Source organism: Eufriesea mexicana, unplaced genomic scaffold (assembly GCF_001483705.2).
Source record: "Eufriesea mexicana isolate 0111107269 unplaced genomic scaffold, ASM148370v2 scaffold5272, whole genome shotgun sequence".
NCBI classification, from domain to species: Eukaryota; Metazoa; Arthropoda; class Insecta; order Hymenoptera; family Apidae; genus Eufriesea; species Eufriesea mexicana.
In genome coordinates this window covers 96,125-116,493 of record NW_016913264.1, presented here as the reverse complement: position 1 = coordinate 116,493, position 20,369 = coordinate 96,125, and the positions used below count along the sequence as shown (strand labels likewise).

At 43.1% G+C, this 20,369-nt stretch overlaps 1 protein-coding gene across 1 annotated transcript; it reads right to left on the bottom strand.

The window, feature by feature from the left end:
* Nucleotides 1–6,812: 6,812 nt before the first annotated feature.
* LOC108551960 (hydrocephalus-inducing protein homolog) lies at nucleotides 6,813–20,095 on the bottom strand. The gene is made up of 26 exons (XM_017906308.1): nucleotides 20,028–20,095; nucleotides 19,765–19,934; nucleotides 18,646–18,767; nucleotides 18,340–18,555; nucleotides 18,000–18,198; nucleotides 17,787–17,925; nucleotides 16,578–16,705; nucleotides 16,314–16,515; nucleotides 16,060–16,246; nucleotides 15,711–15,835; nucleotides 15,508–15,601; nucleotides 15,156–15,379; nucleotides 15,005–15,072; nucleotides 14,021–14,235; nucleotides 13,713–13,952; nucleotides 13,507–13,634; nucleotides 11,067–11,256; nucleotides 10,758–10,996; nucleotides 10,561–10,680; nucleotides 10,415–10,498; nucleotides 10,132–10,313; nucleotides 9,826–10,064; nucleotides 9,539–9,736; nucleotides 8,852–9,014; nucleotides 8,588–8,784; nucleotides 6,813–7,064 (listed from the first exon to the last, which is right to left on the bottom strand). Exons 1-26 carry the CDS (start codon nucleotides 20,093–20,095, stop codon nucleotides 6,813–6,815), a joined length of 4,389 nt encoding a protein of 1,462 aa, XP_017761797.1.
* Nucleotides 20,096–20,369: the final 274 nt, after the last annotated feature.

The window sequence follows — 20,369 nt, the reverse complement described above, 5'->3', positions numbered from 1 at the left end:
CTGGAAAGCTCTGGATGACGTCGCTAATTAGAAAAGCGACGCAGGTACGCGCAGGTGTTTTCTTACTCGTCCAAGTGGTGCCAGAAAAATTCTACGGGATAATTGCACGCGTTCTCCACCGTGAACAATGCTTCCTGGACACCCGCAAATGGCACAACAGGCAGGAACTCGATGCTCGGTTCTATCACGTTTAGGTTCTTCTCGATCCCTCGACCTGTCAGCGCGATCACCTGCGTTTCCAGGCTCATCTTCACGATTATCTTCAGCTTGGTTTCTACGTAGCACTGAAGAGGAAGATCCTTTGTGACAGTTTGTGAAAGGAGAAGGCAGATTTCCATGGTATCGCTGTTCTTACCATTCTTCGCGGCTTGAAGGACACTCGGACGACTTGCAAGTGGCCAGGAGGGCAATAATTTTCGTCATACTCCACGTAGAACGGATAATCCTCTTGTAGCCTCCTGCGGGGAACGTTCGATAACTTCGCCTCCCATTCGCAGTCGACTAGTCCTCTGAAAAATGATTCAACTATCTATCCACTTATAACGAATTACACGCAGACCATAATTGCTGTATAAATCGATTAGCTGCAGAAAACCGAGAGTAAAAATTTGTTTCAAATGTATATTCAGAGTTCAGCATAAATTACGTACATACCTCGGCGCTAAAATTTTTAAAAATTCGGGGTACGGAGTTAATCCCTTTGACCCGTGAATGACTCGTGCAATTACGTAAGTTGGCATTAATTTTGGTTAAATTTTTGTCGAAAGCAGCTATTTGCGGCAGCTCGAGGCATAAAATATATAAAACGGATCTTCTTGACCCGTTTGGTAATTGCATTAAATATCCAACGGGAACAGAGTGCACGAGGTATATCGCGGTAAATGGTAATCTGGTAAATTAAATCGGCGACGGAAAGATTGAGCCAGGTGAAAAATCCTCGAGCGGCACGTTGGCCCCTCGAGTGAGCATATTTGCATTTTCTTCCGAACGTTTCGCGCAGCTTTGTTCTATCCGGGACAAATATCACGAAGCTCGCATATATAGGTCGACTTTAATCAACGTTTTGGTCGAAAATTCTCGGAAGAATAGGGCTGCAACGGTGGCCTGGATCACGATCCTGAGAGAAACCGCGAACGCTCGAGCAGTCACGCGTCGAAGGATCCTTCTTCGTGGCCTGGTACTCGTTCGGGAGGATCGAAAGTCTCCGCGGTTGAAAGCGGAAAGCAACGGGCACGATTTGAAAAGCTGCGCGATCGTTTCCGGTGGAACACACGGTGGAAGGCTCTCGGGTGGAGGGCGTTCCGGTGAAATGAAATTCATAAAGTATTACCCACGGTCGAGATGCTGTGGAATAATTCGTGCGTTGCCAGAGGGTCTCGTCGAGTAATTTTCTGCCGTTTATCGGGGAACAAACGAGCGAAGTTCTCGCGATGATTCGGGCATGGAATAATGGCGAAATGGAGGAGAAAAGTAGGAGAAAGGTGTGGATGCTGGGTAGGAGAAGAGAGGGTTACGCCAATGAGAAATGGAAGGAAAGGGGGAATTACGCCAATGGTTCTCGCAAGCACGGAGAAACAGGGCTTTTTGCCGACGGAGAAAAAGCTGCCCACGCTCTCGTCAGCTACACACCGCTGAGTCGGCAGCTTTTTGTCGCTTCTAGTACTCGTGCACGCATTTCCAGGAATTTATATGGGTCACTCGGCCAAACTTCATTCATTTTTCGATATTTTCGCGCGCCGATCTACGGAAGGCCATAGATCAGGGCAGAGCGATCCGATCTGGGTCGGACAAAGATCGAATTAAATTCCTGGATATCTACTATACTCTTGAAAATTTTATAGCAATTTTATTCGATCGTTAGATCATTATCAATCGGATCATTTTTCGATATTTTCGCGCACCGATCTACAGAAACCCATAGATCAGTATAGAATGATCCAATTTGGGCCAGACAAAGACCGAATTAAATTCCCGAATATCTACTATACGGTTGAAAATTTTATAGCAATTTTATTCGATCGTTAGATCGTTATCAATCGGTTTATTTTTCGATATTTTCGCGCGCCGATCTATGAAAGGCCATAGATCAGAGCAGAGCGATCCGATCTGGGTCGGACAAAGATCGAATTAAATTCCTGGATATCTACTATACTCTTGAAAATTTTATAGCAATTTTATTCGATCGTTAGATCGTTATCAATCGGTTCATTTTGCGATATTTTCGCGCGTCGATCTACAGAAACCCATAGATCAGTATAGAATGATCCAATTTGGGGCAGACAAAGACCGAATTAAATTCCCGAATATCTACTATACTCTTGGAAATTTTATAGCAGTTTTATTCGATCGTTAGATCATTATCAATCGGTTCATTTTTCGATACTTTCGCGCACCGATCTACAGAAACCCATAGATCAGTATAGAACGATCCAATTTGGGTCAGACAAAGACCGAATTAAATTCCCGAATATCTACTATACGGTTGAAAATTTTATAGCAATTTTATTCGATCGTTAGATCGTTATCAATCGGTTTATTTTTCGATATTTTCGCGCGCCGATCTATGAAAGGCCATAGATCAGAGCAGAGCGATCCGATCTGGGTCGGACAAAGATCGAATTAAATTCCTGGATATCTATTATACTCTTGAAAACTTTATAGCAATTTTATTCGATCGTTGGATCGTTATCGTTAATCGATTTCTGGTAGTGGATTTTATAATTACTCGTTTTTGACCAGTATACGGAGAACAAGACACTCGCCGACGATGACGTCTTGGAAGTCCAAAAATTTCGTATTCACAGTGACGTATGGGTAGGTTACTATTCCCTTTATGGTCACGGGAATCGTGCATCCGTGGATTACCTGAAAAGAATGTTATTCGAATTTTCAAGCAATACGATCGACTATCTCGATGTATGAAGGAGAATTTTAATTTCGTTTCAAAATTCCTTGCCAATCGTCTCCATTTTCACCGGCGAATTTAACCCCTTGATCTGCAATATCCTGTGAAACTCGTGGTAAGGAAATTGGGCCAAAAATGACAGCGAGGGTCCTGGTTTAATTTAATATAATGTAATAGGAATTTCACGTGCTATAGGAATTTCAACAATTTGATGAGTAATATTTATTTTACATCTTTACAATTTCTTCACTGTTCTAAGAACAATTGAGGATGGGTGTTAGAGTGGTGACCCACAGTAGAGGAATTGGTTTGAAGTTTTTCTTTAGATACAGAGAAGATAATGTGCATTTATTTTGTCAATGAGACAGGTAATGTACATAGCTAGAAAAATGAACGGGAGTTAGGCTAGTAATATTTATTTTACATCTATACAATTTCTTCACTGTTCTAAGAACAATTGAGGATGGGTGTTAGAGTGGTGACCCACAGTAGAGGAATTGGTTTGAAGTTTTTCTTTAGATACAGAGAAGATAATGTGCATTTATTTTGTCAATGAGACAGGTAATGTACATAGCTAGAAAAATGAACGGGAGTTAGGCTAGTAATATTTATTTTACACCTTTACAATTTCCTCACTGTTCTTAGAAAAATTTGGAATGGATGATAACGTGGCCCGTGGAAAATAGTACAGTATAAGATCCCTGCGAATTTAGCTTATCAAGGAAATTAGTAATTTACATAGCTAGGAACATAGGAATTTAAACTCGTAATTAATTTTCGCCAATGTCCTTCCACCTCGGTTACTTATGTTATTTGCCGCCACATTCGGACGAAATGGCTCGACGTGTGACCGCTCTATTGTCGATTATGGCACGTGCCATCGAAACTTAGCTCGCAGAGCAAGGGGTTAATTCGCATTTACCTCGAATGTAGCCCTAGAATTTAGCTGGAATTTAGCTTTCAGAAAGTTTCGAATTTAATTTCAATTTCGAGGCAGACCGTGCAATCGACTGCTCCAATCCACGCAGGAGTTTACCTGTATGTGAACCGAGTGTTTCACCGAGGTGCTCTTCTCCGTGAATCTCTCGCGAGTAGGATGCCAAGCGACTTGAAGAATGGCAGAATCGCCGACCTGCAGCTTCGAGCGTTTCTTGAATTGCACCGTGATGCCGGATCTGCCCAGAGAGTCTTTCCTGTCCGCCATTCTCACTCTCATCTGCGCGTTCCACGGCCCGTAATTAATTACTTTGGCAGTGTAATGGGCGGTGGATTCGACGATCACGTACTTCATGTCTTGGCGGGATCAAACGTGAGCAATTTACATGGCTGAACCATAAAGGACGACCGCGCAGGATAATTGCTCGAGCTAACTTTCGAGCGAGGGATACGTCGCGAAATATTTGCAATGGTTCGCAGTCTGCATAATGCAGAGCGGATAATGCAAACGCACAATTACCCTGGAAGCAATAAGAAGTAGTCGCAAGACGTACCGATAACGTATTCGGATGAAAAAAGTTGAGGAATTGGCTCGAGCTTGCTGGTCGTAGCGTGCTGCATTAAAATGTATGAATTTACATCGACGAACTTCCTTGCCAAGTGCCTTTCCATCGCCATGTCGATGTCCATCGTTCGTGGAAGCGTCTCGTCGTACGGAATAATACACCAACCCTCGGCTCGAAGGAAGAAGCACAGTGTGTAAATGCGAAACGAACCATTTCGAATGCTCGACATTCACCGATCATGATATCCTTCGCGGTGAAATATTAATTCGCGTCTGATACGAGCCAACCCTTCGACCTACTCGGGCCTATGACAAATTCATCCCTGCTGAAATATCAACGCGATATTTAATCTTACCAGTTAGTGTCTCGACGTCTGCTTCCAGCGAATCGGTCCCCCTCTCGGCGTCCACGTCCTCGGCCCTCTGTCACACGCGATTCATGAATGTTTCTGGCAACGTTCGATAGATCGTCGAGTTGTCTTACGTTTCGTATGAAATCCTCCGTGAGCGACTGGATGGCTTGATATTCCAGCTCCACCGAGTGGTACTGGTGTAATCTTCCCCGAGGGAGGCAGGGATAAACTTGAGGAAAGGCACCGTAGGCGATCACCTCGATGGTGACTGGCATCAAGTGACCGATCTGAATGTTATCGAGGCTTTAACGACCGGATATGTCGGTCGGTGTCGTGACTAAAACTAACGTTACTTAACGGAAACGTGCATCGACGTCGTTACGTGCGAACCAGAGTCGTTCGTGTACTCTCAGTTTCCAGTTACTTGCTTTCTCGTAAAGAAACAGAGGAGGTTTATATATATGGTACTTAAACGAGAGATTCGTCAAGATTCCGATGGTAATTTTGATTTAGTAGGTTTCGAGATGCTGTAATCATTTTTCAGATTTATTTTCTTGTAGTATTCGGTGAAAAATTTGTGGACGCGAATAACCCTGGTTGATGCAATTAGGGTTTATAGGGAAATTAAAGTGGTACTGAAGATATTCTGTTGCAATTATTTCTGAAAAGGTTGATATTATCCTTATAAAAATGCGATTATATATATATAAGGATATTCCTGATATTTTGCCGATTTCTTAGGAAATTAGACTTGCGTGATAGGAAGAATTTCTTAGTTAATTGTTGCGACCCTAGAACACGACCCAAGAAAAGTGGGGGACTGTTTTATATCCTTATCGTCAACGTCACTTGTTGTCACCTGGCCACTACTTGGCACCCTGGAACCTTACCCAGGGTCAATAAATCACCCTTAAGACGATGTGCGTAAAGACTCAATTTGTTTAAACATCCACCAACACTGAACGACGTCAAAGCTAACACACACCCCGAATATCATTCACAATCAATAGGAAGACACACAACTGCCACTTACATTTCACCCCAACCAATCAGTAGACATACTAACTTATAAAATCACCGAGATAAAAGTCATACTAGAGTTCTCCACAAAATCTCAAAAAGACAAGCAGGCATCACGACCAAGGAATTCTACCTCAAGTCTAAAGCAGTCGAGACAGACCCACGACGATCAACTCAACGCTAAAAACAATCGCAAATCAGAACTCTTTAGTTCAACCCTGTTAAAGGGGTTATTACGCAAGGAATAGTAGTCAGTGAAAAACTGTGGAAAAACTGTGTAGATCTTTATTTAACGGGCGAATGGTTAGAACTGACCTGTTCAGAGCCTCGCAGGTCAAAAGTCGTCTTCAGAAGACTAGTGACAGAAGACTGTGTGACAAAAGACAGAACATTGGGGAAAGGGATCGCCCCCACACCGCTGAAATGTAGAGTTTGCCTCACTATTGAATTTTACCATAACAAACCCTAAGCTCTATCAACCCTTTGCACTCGAGAGGCGACTCTCAGTCACCATTTAATCAGATTCTAAAGATGGATGTTAATTAATATATCACATTTACAATTAGTCAACGATGCGTGGAACATCGAAGCAAAATAATTCTATGTCTTAATTTGCATATGATCTACTATTTACCGTTTTAGAAATATCGCCGATCTTAAGGCAGGAAATCTTCGAATTACTGTTTTCCTGTAACGAAAAATTCGCCGAGTTCAAAGGGTTAATTTAGAGCAGACAGCATCAAAACAACGTTATCACCTCACATAACTTCGACAGGAATTGCAGTGTTCGTGACGCAACGTTAATTAATTAAATAGAAAATTGCATGATTACTGCCATCTATCCATCTGCATCGTTCCAGTTCGATAATTTAGACTTGCAGGTCGATGGCTGCAGCGTTAACACAGCCTCTCGTTGGCCAAACACTGTGCCACGTAACAAAACCGTCCAGTCGATACAGTGTTAAATGGACGTACAAATGTATATCGGCGTAGGAGTGACAATTGTTAACACGATTGAACGGAGTCGAACGTGTCAGAGATTTAAAGGCCGTACCTCCAGCTGAAATCGATGATCGATAGGGCCAAGCTTCGTGGGCAGATGGTCCACGTGAAATTCCACGGACGATTCGGGGTCCACAAAGCCGGTATTGGGTTCGACTTTCAACGGATGTATATCGAATCGATCTATCGCGTCCACGGAAGCCACCTCCTTTATCTCGTACTCGAACGCTATCGCGCAGAGATTCCTCAGGACCAAGCTCTTGCGATTGTACTTGAGGAACAGCTGCAATGTATTTTAGTCTCTGACGAAATCACTCACAATTCATTGCTCTGATGAGATACTCCTATTAACCCTTTGGTTGCCGTGCCGAAATCACGTGTTTCGCTCAGGTCGCCACGGGGGTCTACCCCTAGATACTCCATAGATGCAAGATTTATTTTAATATTTTTTCGATCGACGTTCTAATAAAAATTTTTAATTGTTCGATAAGGCACTTTTTATTTCAGAGTATAAACTTTGGGGCGCTTGAAAAACTAATGTGCTTTTACTAATTTTTTGACAAAACACATAAAGTTGTTAAAAACTACAGAATGCATGGGTCGATCCTTTGAAACCGATCCACAGCACACGTACAGGCGGAGTCAATGTGGTAGTGTGAACAATTTTTGCAAATATCTCGGAAATTAAGCCCAAGCAGCAATTATTGTTCAGATAAAAGGTGTTCAGAATCTTGTTCTCTACAACATGCTCAAAAATCATAGTGATCGACTCACGCATTCGGTAGTTTTTAACAATTTTATATTTTTTGTCGGAAATCTAGTAAAAGCACGTTAATTTTTCAAGCTCCCCTATCTATATTTCTTATTGAGGCACAAATAAAGCCCTTTGTGAAAAGACTTGAAGAGGAAGACGCGTTTAGGGCAAAGCCGCTATACTGCATATTTCAATTTCAATTGTCATATGTCAATTTTTATTCAATTTTTACAATTGTAGTTTTACAAGTAGTTCAAGAGTTCCGGTCACCAATGGCCACCGTGGCCCCACAGGAGAAGCCGTGGCCGGTCATATATGACCAACGTGGCAGTCAAAGGGGTAAAAGGGAGGAAATATGAATACCTGTTGACCGAAATCGATAACATCCGCGTCGATCGCGTATCGGACAGCGTCTGCGCGCGCTGTCACACGAATTCTCTCGGCAGGCCCACGAAAAATCTCGCAGACAGCTGTGGCTTTTACCCGAAGCCGCTCGAAACCGTGAAATCCTACGTGCACTCGTTGCACGGAATACGGAAGCACCGTTCCCTCGTTTGGAACGATCTCCAGCACCTGAAAGGATATTTCATACGTGGCCGGTGACACGAAACAGAGCGTTATATTTCCTCGTGAAAAGTAAATATCGGGCTTAAGCTGCTTTGAAAGAAAGCCTTCCCTGAATCTCAAGAAGAAGCTTTATACCAGGGAACGTGCATTTCTCTTTCTATTGTCGGTTATATTGTACTTTATCGTATTTCTTTTTCCCTCCTCTATGCTAGAATTACCGGGTAAATCGAAATGACAAGTTTCACGGCTCTAGGACGTCCAAAATAGCTGGAGAGAAAGAATATCGTTTCTTCCAACTTTCTTCTGTGTTTTGAATCATTACATTTATTACTAGGAGAATTATTACTAGGAGATTGTACCAGGATTTTGGAGACACCCTTTATGTACTTATATAATTTCCTGTCGCGTTAATCGGTGTTACGCACGCTATACTTAAGAGCAAATTACAGGTTGGTAATTGTGGAGTTAATTATATTCCTGTTAACCTCGTTGATGTAATAATCCTTCGGAGGATCTGTGCTCATGCTCTCTAACACGACTAAGTCTTCGTCTTTTCTGAAGTACGGTCCGACCATCGGCATTAGGAATTCTCTGATCTCCTGTCCGGAGATTTGGCAGTCGTCGCTTTCAGAATTCTCATCTACACTCGAGATCTCCGGCTTGTGTATCTCGGAAGCGGGAGCTGCAACGAAAGTTCGCTGATTTTTGTAGGAAAATACAGGAAAGTGACTGATCGAAACGAACGGTACAATTCGCAGGTGGCGGTATCGTGCTCAGTGGTCCGTATCCACTTCCGTCTTGCCTGTCACTTGTGTGAAGTTCTTCGTTTGCCACAGTTGCGACTGAAACCTCGGGAATTTCTGGTGTATTCGGCCGTAATTTTGCTTCTCGCGGTGAACATCCAGGACACTCCTTTGAGTACCCGGTAATCATTAATATTCCAAATACTCCTTGCGTGCGAAATTATTATTATACATCTAACAAGTTCTGAACACTCTTGAGTATTTTTCACGTGGAGAAGTAACGTGGCAAAATTCTTGAAAATCTAGAATACTTCTTACACGACACAGTAGATAAATCTAAAGTATTTCTGACACGGGAAAGTAGAAAAATCTGAAATATTTCTGACACAGGAAAGTAGAAAAATCTGAAATATTTTTGAGATAGGAAAGTAGATAAGGCTGAGGTATTTCTGACAGGGAACAGTAGATAAGTCTGAAGCATTTCTGACAGGGAACAGTAGCTAAGTCTGAAGTATTTCTGACACAGGAAAGTAGATAAATCGAAAATATTTCTGACACAGAAAATTTGACTTAAATATTTATAACCTTAAATATATTTCCCTGCAAAGGAGTGCTGTACTCGTGTAAAATTATTCGGATAACCATGCACCGGGAAATTAAAAAATCGAATGGTTAGACCATTTTGCAACTCACGCGATCGGTGTCCAGATCTCGCTGTATCTCGATGGAATCTGCGAGCCACAGGAATTTATACAGCACCGATACGGGTCCGTTATTGGTTAACGTTAATATTTCCTCGGCGCTGGAGCCCAGTTCGCAGTTAATTACGAAATCCTCCGGCTCTATAGCGAGGTTCGGGAAGTTCACGTAGCCTTTGCACGAGATTTTATCCTGAAACAGATCCCATCCATCTCGCCCATCTCGAACCTCACCGAGGCACCGAACGAATTCCCGAGAGAATCTTGACAAAGCAAATTCACCTGATTAGGATGTTCCTCGTACTCGAATCGAAGCACGCCGGAATAGCTCCTGGAGCAACGTTCCTCCGTGTCATAGTCGAAGGAGAAGAGGACACCGATCGTCGTGGTGGCTCCATCTATGAGGACGATCTTCCTGCTTTGCACGTGTTCCCTACTATCAGTTATCAGATAAAACGGTTCCTTCACCGACAACTGGACGTTCAGATCAAGCTTCGACTGATTGGTCACCAGTAGCTCGTCTATAAAAGAACAATCACGATGATTGGAAAATTCCAACGCGCACACGGAATTTTTATCCGCGAGAACCTGTTTGCTGCAATTTGTCCTGGTCGGGACAGATGTCCACGCGGAACGTCAGCTTCCTCTTGCTGAAGAGAATCTGCGGTTCTATCAGGACTACTGTGAAAGTCGACGTGCCGATCAGCTCTCGTTTCCCTACACCCTGTATCTGACCGAAGACGTACCATTTCTCCGCCAGACACTCGTTTCTGCAGGTGCAATTAATTAAACAGCGATGAAAATTAATTTCAATGTCTGAGGAAACAATCATCCGTGAATTTTCGTGAATCCTTTATCCGATTCTACTCACACCTTCCAGAACAGCTTGCAGTGGACGTGTTTGGTTTCCCCTGGTGGGATGTCCACGATCATGGGTTGCAGTTGGAACTTGGTGCTGCGTTTTAAAGAAGTCTATACAGCGTGAGAATAACAAGAAAAATAGGATTTTCTGCTTACTTTTCCGGCATTACCATCTGGCCTCGTCGGAAGCGTATTTCAGGATCGGTTACCCAGTACATTTGGTAGTCTCGAGTTCCTCGGTTCGTCAGGGTTATCGTCCGATCGATTTGCTGATGACTGAGCAAGTATAATTACGTATCTTTCAAATCAGAAGCTTGGGTATATTTTTAAAAACGTTAATTAATTATCAGAACCTGAAGAGAAGCCCCCAGTCGTAGACAGGGAATATCTGTGGCTCGAAAATTACGCAGCATCCATATCCAAACACTTTCACGTCCACGGGAATGGACCTACTGTTAATCACAGACACTATCACTTTGTCTTTGAACTTGCCAGCATCCACGAGTGATAGTTTGACGACGATGGTCATCGATCCATGAGGTTCTAGGCTGCCAGATTCCGGGATAGGTATCCATGGCGAACGTGCGTTTCTCTTTAACGGGGGAGGAAAGAATTCGACTTGGATCGAAACTCTGTAGACAGGATGTAGAAGAAAATGGTACCAATGTGACAGTGAACTGGGTAGGAATAGGCGAGTCGTTGATCAGCTGAAAGTTCATCGTCTTCTCCTCGAGGACTTTCACCTCGTGGAAGTCTAGGGAGTTTGGCTCCACGGAGACCACAGGACCCTGACCATTGCACGTGATGATCACGTTGGACGAGGTCGATGAATCTTCTCCCATAGTCAGCATACTGGTCAGAGGTTATAGTATGATAGTATAGTATAGAGATTGGACGTAGGTAACGTTGATTGGTAATGATAATATAAAAATGTAGGAATGAAATGAATGTTACAAACTATTTCTCGGCTTACTGCAATGCTCAAAGTAGTATTACAATGTTAAAACTCGATTCGACTTTGATTCTTGACTTTACAACTCAACTCACAATCAGTGACAACTGTCTTCGACTTCAACTCAATATTTACACTTTGACTGCCATGCCGAAATCACATGTTTCGCTGAGGACGCCATGGGAGTGCACCGCTAGATGCAAGATTTGTTCTAATAATTTTTTGATTGATATTCTAATAAAAATTTTTAATGGTTCAATGGGGCACTTTTTATTTCAAAGTATTTTCTAATTAGCGGTTTTATTTAAGATAAACTAACTTTCAATTTTCATTCAATTTTTACAATTCTAGGTTTACAACTAGTTTATGTGCTTCGGTCATCAATGACCACCGTGGCTTCACAAGAGAAACCGTGGTCGGTCATATATGACCACCATGGTAGTCAAAATGTTAACTATCGTCTACTTGGTCCTGGCTTACTTTATATTTCTTACCCCCCATGTACTCGTTTTCCCACGTTTCCCCTAACTTGACCAAATATGGTCATGCTAAGGGCCTAACTCGTCATCAAGGTTTTCCCGACTGACTTGAGCTTCCGTTCTCTCGGTAACCTTCATAAAGCCACGTGTACATGGTGGAAAATGTGCGATACTATAATAGTAATGCGAAGAAAGTATTGGAGAATATCATAAAAGAATTTAACATTAAATTTATCATAATTCCAATGACCATTTTTAAAATTTTCATTTAAAATTCCGCATTTGAATTATCGTTTTGGTCACTTGGCAGCGTAACTTCTCTTCTAACGTGTTAGATTATTCTTATTCAATTTTTTCTCTGTAATATTCTTCTTCTTTCCCCTTTTTCGAAAAAGAAATCGGTAATGGTAGATTTAGTGTTAAGCTAAAAAATACCACGTAGTGCAAATGCTCATTACTCATCTTAAGTATCGCTAAAAGTAAGAACTCACTACGGTGGGAGCTGAAAGCATCGTGAACATTACAGCACAATGAAATAGCACTTTCCAACGTAAAACCTAAATCATGCACGTGCTTATTTGCACTGAAAGATGGTACATGGTGCCATCGTGCTCAGTGCATCGTAAATATCCCTAAAGTTACGGACTCGCTTCAATATAATCCGAAAGCATCGTCAAGCGGACATTACAACCGATGCAATGGCACTTTTGGACGTAAAACATAGACCAACATAAACGGACATAAACCAATCACGTGTACTTCGATTTGTAGTGAAACTTATCACGTGATGCTGTCATACATTGCTCAAGTCACTCCCTTCCAATAGGACTCAAAATTGTCAAGTGAACATCGCAGTGGTCCACTGTAATGGTACTGTAGGATGGCAAGTGGCGAAGGACACTAACAATCAACTACTCTTAAGTATTAACCCTTTGCACTCGACAACTTTTTCGTTACAGAAAAATAGTAATTCGAAGACTTTCTGTCATAGAGTCGACGATATTTTTAAAATGGTAAATGAGAAATCATATGCAAATTAGGACACAGGATTATTTTTCTTCGACATTCCACGCATTGTCAGGTAATTTTAAATTTGGTATCTGAATTAACATCGATCTTTAGAATCTGATTAAACGGTGACTGAGAGTCACCTCTTGAGTGCAAGGGGTTAAGAGTAGTAGCGAGGCAAATGAGTGTGCGGTCTTCTAAGCGAGTACATGGAAACGTTTGAGAGGCTTCTCGAAAAGCTAAGGATAGCAAACTGCGGCATCGGGCCTGACGCGAAAGAACAAACGATAGCGCGAAATCCTTTGTCGAGATGTCTGTGACTAAGTCGAATGATTGAGAAGGAAAGCGTGTGTGGAAAGAGATAAATTTGACTTTAAGTAAGGCTGCAAGGGCGCGAGGTAATCAGAATTGAGTTGAGAATGGAAAAGAATTGAAAAGTCAGAAGCAAGCAGATTTGAGTTGAGACGTGTGTGAAACTTAGTGTAATATTTTAATTAAATAAAACCTGTTTTGTTACAAAAAGAGTCTTAATGTTTGTTAGACGTGCAGATCTCTGTCTGCACAGGATTAATTTAGCCAAAAATCCTACAGTACTTTTGGTCATCGCGATCCTTTCCTAAGACAGTGGACTCAAACAGTAGACTAGTTTGATCTATAACTTACGTCAGGGTGATTTTGTGACGACCTAAAGCCCTAGTGATGATAGTCGCTTCGATGATCTTCGACTGACGAGCCTTGACATAACCCTGATGCTTGGAAAGTGAGCAAATCACAGGCGTGTCATCCGCGACCTGTGTTGGATAGAAAGATGGATAGAGAAGTACGTGAAACGTGCATCTTAATTTCCAAGCTAATCAGACTAACGTAACTGGTTGTGGCAGCAGGTAGAAGAATCCGTCCAGGTCGGAATGGTTCTCCACAGTGAAGGATCGCGAATAGGGGAAGTTAACGAAGCAGAATCGAACCGTGATATCCGGTGGTGTGATCGATAACGAAGCTACTCTGCCGCAGAATGCCACTGGCAGCGTGACAGGGTCCGAATCAGAGTCCCACATGTCGACCTCGATCGTCGTCTGACCGACACGCACGATATTGGCAGTGTAAATGACCTGCGAATCGTCGGACTGTCTCTGGATCCCTGTCAAACAGCGAACGATAAGGGTGAAAGACCGTCTACCTTGATTTTAAGACAGCCTTGGGCGGCCACCACGCCTTCCGCAGGGACGACGTGGAACTCTCGAGGGTTGCTCGGGAAACTTGGCTTCGTTAGGGCTCTCACGAAGTCTTCGTGATGCAGCGCAGCCTGATCCCCATCGTTTAACACGGTTATGGTGAAAGCCACGGGTATCAAGGATAGATTATGCAGGTGTACGTCTTGCCTCGTGCTGAATCCTGGCAAGAAGTTTAATTACCCTTAGCTATATTATTCCTTTATTATTCGCCGGGTTGTTCGAGATGTGTAACATCTGTCTAGGAATATTCCGAGGTAAATTAATTCTTGATCACTGAAATTTTAGTCGAATTTCTTTCCAGCCGTGTAGAATTATTGGCAAGTACTCTGTTGTTCTGATAAAATTCCAGGTGTTTTATTAACCCTTTACACTCGAGGATTTTTTGATTACAAGAGAATTGGAATTCAAAGATTTCCTGCTAGAAAGCTGATGTTCCTTTAAACGTTAAATAAGGCATCGTGGAATAACTAACACGTGAAATTATTTAATTTCAATACCACGCATACTATTGCGTTGTCTTAAATTTAATATGTTAATTAATATTTATCTTCAAAATTTTATTGAACGCTGAGTGAACCTCGCCTCTCGATTGCAAAGGGTTAAATTGATATATAGGGCTATCTTGAGATTTTTGTACCAAATTAGGTGAATTATTTGTCAACTCCGGGAGGTGCTGTATATCTAAATGAAATTTCTCTTTATCAAATTTGGAATACTCTATAATTTTTTAATGATCGAAAAAATTCTATTCGTTGATCACTCAATCGAATTTGTTGAAGAAGGAATATTCTACGATGCTAATTTCCATTTTCTAATTTCTACTCTAATAATTTCCATTTTGTGTTAATAATTTTACACCGTGTTCGATATTCGCGCGTTCCCAAAATCCCTATTTTCTCTAGTTAATAAAATCATCTGGCGAGGCGTACCAAGGGCCGTGGTGCCAAAATCGAGGCTCTCCTTGTCAAAGTGTAAAGTCGGGCATATGATGCATCCCCTGTAAGACAAAGAAGCGACGCATCGTCAAAGAGAACATCGTCTTCCGACCTGTTCCACCTATTCATCGACCCCGCTACGTACTTGATATGCAAGCTGAGCACCTCGAGGCTCTCTTTCACCACGAAATCGACCCTCTCCACGAAATCGCCCTTACGATTCGACGAAAACGACAAATTGAAGGATTTATACTCGTCTGGCTGTAGTTTAATGCTCGGGGGTGTCACGTCGATCATTCCGCCGAAGTCGCTTGGTTTTCCCCTGTAAACCAGCGTGCCGGAAATATGCCCTTTATTCGCCGCTATTATCTGGAACAATGGCACCGTTTGCTTCAACAATTTCTGCATTAATTCGAGCTTTTTGGGGTGAAATTAATACGAGTCAGATGAAAGGCTAGAAGATTCTGATGGTTCGCCGAACTCGGGATGGATTTTACCTCGTAATTGTGCACGGAACACATGTAGATGTTCTCCAGATTGATGGTGAGGACGTTTAGCTGGAGAACTGGTCCTTTGCCTGTTCCGTGGAGGCTATAAAGTAAGAATACAATTCCAATGAAAGTCTATTCGCTTATTGACATTAATAATAATACAAAATTTATTATTTTATGGAAAAATTTTATTTCTTTTCTATTTTCACCTCAAGGGAATTCTGTCTTCGCGACCAGTCACCTCCAAATAGGCGGTACTGGTTACTTCGCCGACTTCCAATGCACGATAGAACACTGTGACATCGATCGAAGACTGTGGCCAAATTTCGCCCTCCTAGCAGAATCTTTTCAGTGACGATTTCTCGAGTAAACGTAACGTAAATCGTCCACGAGGCAAAGCGATTTACTCTCCACTTTTTCAATCTTTTCTTCGAGTTCTAGTGTCAGAGACACTCCACCGATGTTTAAATTCGTGTGCTTAGAATAAGTGTCTGCCTTTTGTCTCGTGGAGTTCATCGATTTGCCAAATGAGTGGCTCACGTTGCAGTGGTGACTCACCTCAGGCGAGAACATGAAGTACATATTATTGTATTGAAAGGTTTCCTTCGTCAGGGACTCGAGTTCGTCCGTGTAGATGCGTTGATAAATCAGTTGATGGATGTCAGGTGTGCACACGTTGTAATGAACGAGATCCACGCAGCGGACGAGCTCTCTCTCGTAAACCAGATGGAACAACTTCTTGTAACTGCGAGGTAAATATTGTTTCTCGTTTGCTTTGTCTTCTTACGACGAAAATTATCCTTTTTGCTCACTGCTCTCTCCGTTCGTTGTCCGCCTCGGCACTCTCTAGCAGCATCCACTTATACTTGACGATGTAATTGCTTCTGTTGTGGATCGTGAGGGTCTTGCTCCTCGATAGACCCAGGAAAGTTTCCTCCATCCTCACGCTGCCTCTGTCGATTCGGACGGGGCAGCTCTCCGCGGAGCTTCGAAGATCTATCCTCAGCTTCTCCCCTGCAAACAGTCATGGAATATCGATGCTTGTCTGCTCTCTCGACTCGCTCCTCGATAATCACCCGTGTCGTATTCGAGGAAAAGGTTGCCTTCGAAATCCCCGGCTTTCTTGGACGAGAAGTACACAGTAAATTGCAGGGATTCCTCTTCCTCTACCCTTCCCTTCGATGGCTCGATCCAGAAGCAGGGACTGCAATTTATCGCGAATATTTTTAATCACTTGCGCTGGAAAGACGTGTCACGAACGTCGTAATGATTTTCTCGCAGAATCTCCAACGATGTGATATACACGTCGTCAGGCAATTGTCACGGAAACAGTTCTGGCACACGCGTCTGTGAGTTTACTGGTAGCGCAAGTGGTGCATTGTAACCGTTTGTGTCCCAAGCAGCGCGATCGCGTTTTTCAGATTTTGTATCGAAAAATCGAGGTACATTTCGAGCGCTATGGACAACTGACGGTGCTATCACTGACTGTCGAAGTGGTGCGCTCAACTTTGCTGATGCAGGTACGTCACAGTACCAACAAGCGCTATCGCGTTTGGGCTTCTTCGCACTCGATTAAAACAAACGCTGTCGCACTGTTCGGGGTTTTTCGACCGTGTTCTTTTAGCAGCCTCTTGGTCTCAAACGGTTAACACTTATTAGCCGACCGCACGCCCCAGAGCAAACTATACGGTTTCCACCGCGCTCGGGGAACCCAAACTGCGCTGTTCACCGGGCATTTTTCGGATATACCGAATAAGGAGCCTTAAAAATTTGTGAATTTTATTATACGTTGTGCTTTATAGAAGCAGTTCGTCAGTAATTGCGAATAACTCCAAGTAGAGGTAGTGTAAGTAATAACAGAAAACGAGAAACGCGTTGCTAAGGTCAAAATGGGAGATCACCCCGATCGGTCGGACATTGACTTACTTTAAAATGGGGAGATCTCCCCGATCGGTCGGCTAAGTGTTAATATCCCTCTTTCGTCTGTAGGGACGTACCTTTTTTCCACGCACAACGACGGCAAGGGTTCCGAGTCAATGGGGGCCTGGTTTATATGTCTTCCCAACCACCCCCATGACTCGCGGACGCGCGAACCACGACGCATTGGGCCAAGTCGGAAAAATTGCAGCAGTTAATTAGCGACGAGTGTACTGAGTGGAGCATTTTCCAGAACGAAAATTAACGCTAGTAAAATCGGATACCGTGCCTTCGATTGCTTAATCCCTCTACGATAATCCCTTCACGTCATAGACCAATGCTATTATTTGCGTATGCAAATGACTCACTTATCGGTGTAAAGGGTGAAAACCACCGGCGCATTCCCCACGTTGCGAACGAATATCGTCTTCGAGGAAGAAATTTTGACAGCCGTCAGAGGTACGTCGATTCGATCGGGAAAATCCAAGATCCCTCTCCCATTGATCGCTGCATCGACATACCGATTTTATCGCACTCTTCGTTTATTCAAAATTGATCTATCATTGGTTCTAAAATTGTACCTATGACTGGTACGATCAAGTCTCCAGCATCAGTCGCGAATTTCATCTCGTAATGACAGTCCTCCCTTCTTTGGGGCATGAATCTCACTCTGTAAGAATTGGAAAGACCTGGCGCGAGCATCGTCGAGAAACTGCTGCCACAAAACTCGACGGTGAAGAAAGGATCAGGCTCGTAAGTGTTCCTCAAATACCTCGGCACCTTTTCCAACGAATATCGAAATTAATTCTGACACGCCATTTTAATTTCAATCGAAAGGAGATTCGACTCGATCCAATTTGAAAATATGTAATTAAATGATAATTCTATCGAGTTTTCTGTCACGAAGATTTGTGGAATTACCCCTGTCACGTTGCGAAGTGTCACTATCACGCTCAAAGAAGCTCCAGGTGTGAATTGTTGAAATACGACGATGCTGGGGCTGACTTCGAAATTGCCACCCTCGAATTTGGTGCAGAATGGTAGATCGAGCCTGTGCTTCCATTTCAGGATATACTGCGTCCTCTCCTCCGTTGTCATCAACATTTGTCTCGTGTATTCTGACGGACGACCAACGTACTGCAAATGTCCCATTAAACGTACCAGCAGTAGCAATAATTATCCGCAGGGACCGAAATTTTCGCTGTCAAAATTTTGACAGTAACCAACCTCTTCTCCGTCCTCGTCTTTCTCGTGCCGGGAATCGCGCAGCAAACAAGTTATGAATCGTGTTACGTTGAATTCCTGAGGAGCACTCATTTTTATCCTCTCCACGTCTTCGTCCATTTTGTCTGGATGCAGAAAAAGAACAATCAGACTGACATAAATGGTAATTGATCCCAAAATTCATCGGGTTCTCGTGCACGCGTGTGTCGATAACGAATTAATCTCTCGACTTCGTGCCAATATCGATAATCGAAATTGAAACGATAGCCCGATTCCTTCTCCGATTATCTCGCACCCTCTTCAAAGACAGATTCCACGAGTTTTTTAATTAAGCCCTAACTCGATTAGGAAGCGGCGAATCACGCTACCACTTGATGCTCCAACCTAATATCGCGGATGATATATAGATCGCGTTGGCTGGTACGTCAAGCGGCTCTTCGGGGGGTTAATCCAAAATTAGTCAAAGTTTAGCCTGCCCCGGAACAGCAGTTCTCCAACTTTGCCTACTTTACCTAATCGTCCCGCGCTTTTAATCACATTAGAAATTCACTTTGTGCTCCTAATATAACAGAGGATAACAACGTTTACATAAGATCCTTCCCCTTATTCAACGCGCCCCTTACGGAATAACGAACATCGGGCCAGACGTTTACAATCACATTTATTTGCATCGAAACACCCAATAATTCTAACCACCTTCGTCTTAGATAATCATCCAGAATTATCAGAATTCTCGGAATTTTTCTTCCACGAAACGTATGTATGTCAAAATTCATTTAACCAGTCTCCGAATGTTACAGTTTACTCTTTCGATTTTCGACCAAATTTTCACAGACGATTTTTCTCCCGCGGGACAGGCGTTCACGAGACGTCGGAATTGACTCGGTGGGCTTTAATAGCTCTTAATGGCGCCGGAGAATCTTGGTTAATAACACGGAAAGGGAGTGCAGGGAGCGACTGCATAGCAGGGTGACGGACAGTAGGGTGCAGTGGCGCAAACTGGAGGGCGACAGACTTCCGCGAGTGTTTCGCAGCAGAGATTAGACCGGATTCTTGCGCTAGGCGGAGAAAGAGGAGACAGCGGAGGGTAGCCGACTGCCCTGGCGTATGCTTTCAGGCAACACAAGGGTGGTGCTCGACAACGCGGCGGCTGAGGGGGTGGCGGGCAACAGGGCATTTGCGACACGCAACAGGGATCGCACACGCCCTGGTAACAGCACATCCCTGGACAAGGTCCTCGTGGACAGCCTAGAGGTGGACACCTCGCGTTGCACACTTCCGGTTCCGGGGTTCTGCAAAATCACCACGAATTTTTATTTCTATTTCCCCTTTTTCTCTATTTTTCAGAGAAATTCAACTCTTTAATTTCGATTTTATCGACTTACCGACACTCTATCTCGTCGATTATGCCGAGCATCTCGTCCATGTAATTGCGATACGTGCAGGCCCTCATGATCGAATTTTTAATTACCCGTTGAATTTTGCGTATGCGTAATACGGTAAATAATTCGAAGAGGAATAGTTTTCACGGGAATTTTAAGCGTGGAGGATTTCGTTGTCAAATGGGAGAGAGTAAAAACACGATCGAAGAGAACGTATCGATTCTGCAGGGAAAATCAGCAGCGATATTAATAAGACAATGATGGTGCTTCAAGGGTTAGGTTTTACAATTAGAAATTACTAGGGAAGAGAGACGAGGCCCTTTGTCGGTGAACGCTATTCTATTG

Bases quoted from the DNA above. Each gene is read 5' to 3' on its own strand.
- LOC108551960 (XM_017906308.1), bottom strand. From the start codon at position 20,095: ATGAGGGCCTGCACGTATCGCAATTACATGGACGAGATGCTCGGCATA. The intron at 18,199-18,339 runs GTAATTCCACAA...TCGTTGGAAAAG, and splicing joins CACTTCGCAACGTGACAGGG to GTGCCGAGGTATTTGAGGAA. The intron at 15,602-15,710 runs GTGAAAATAGAA...CTTACTTTATAG, and splicing joins GAAGACAGAATTCCCTTGAG to CCTCCACGGAACAGGCAAAG.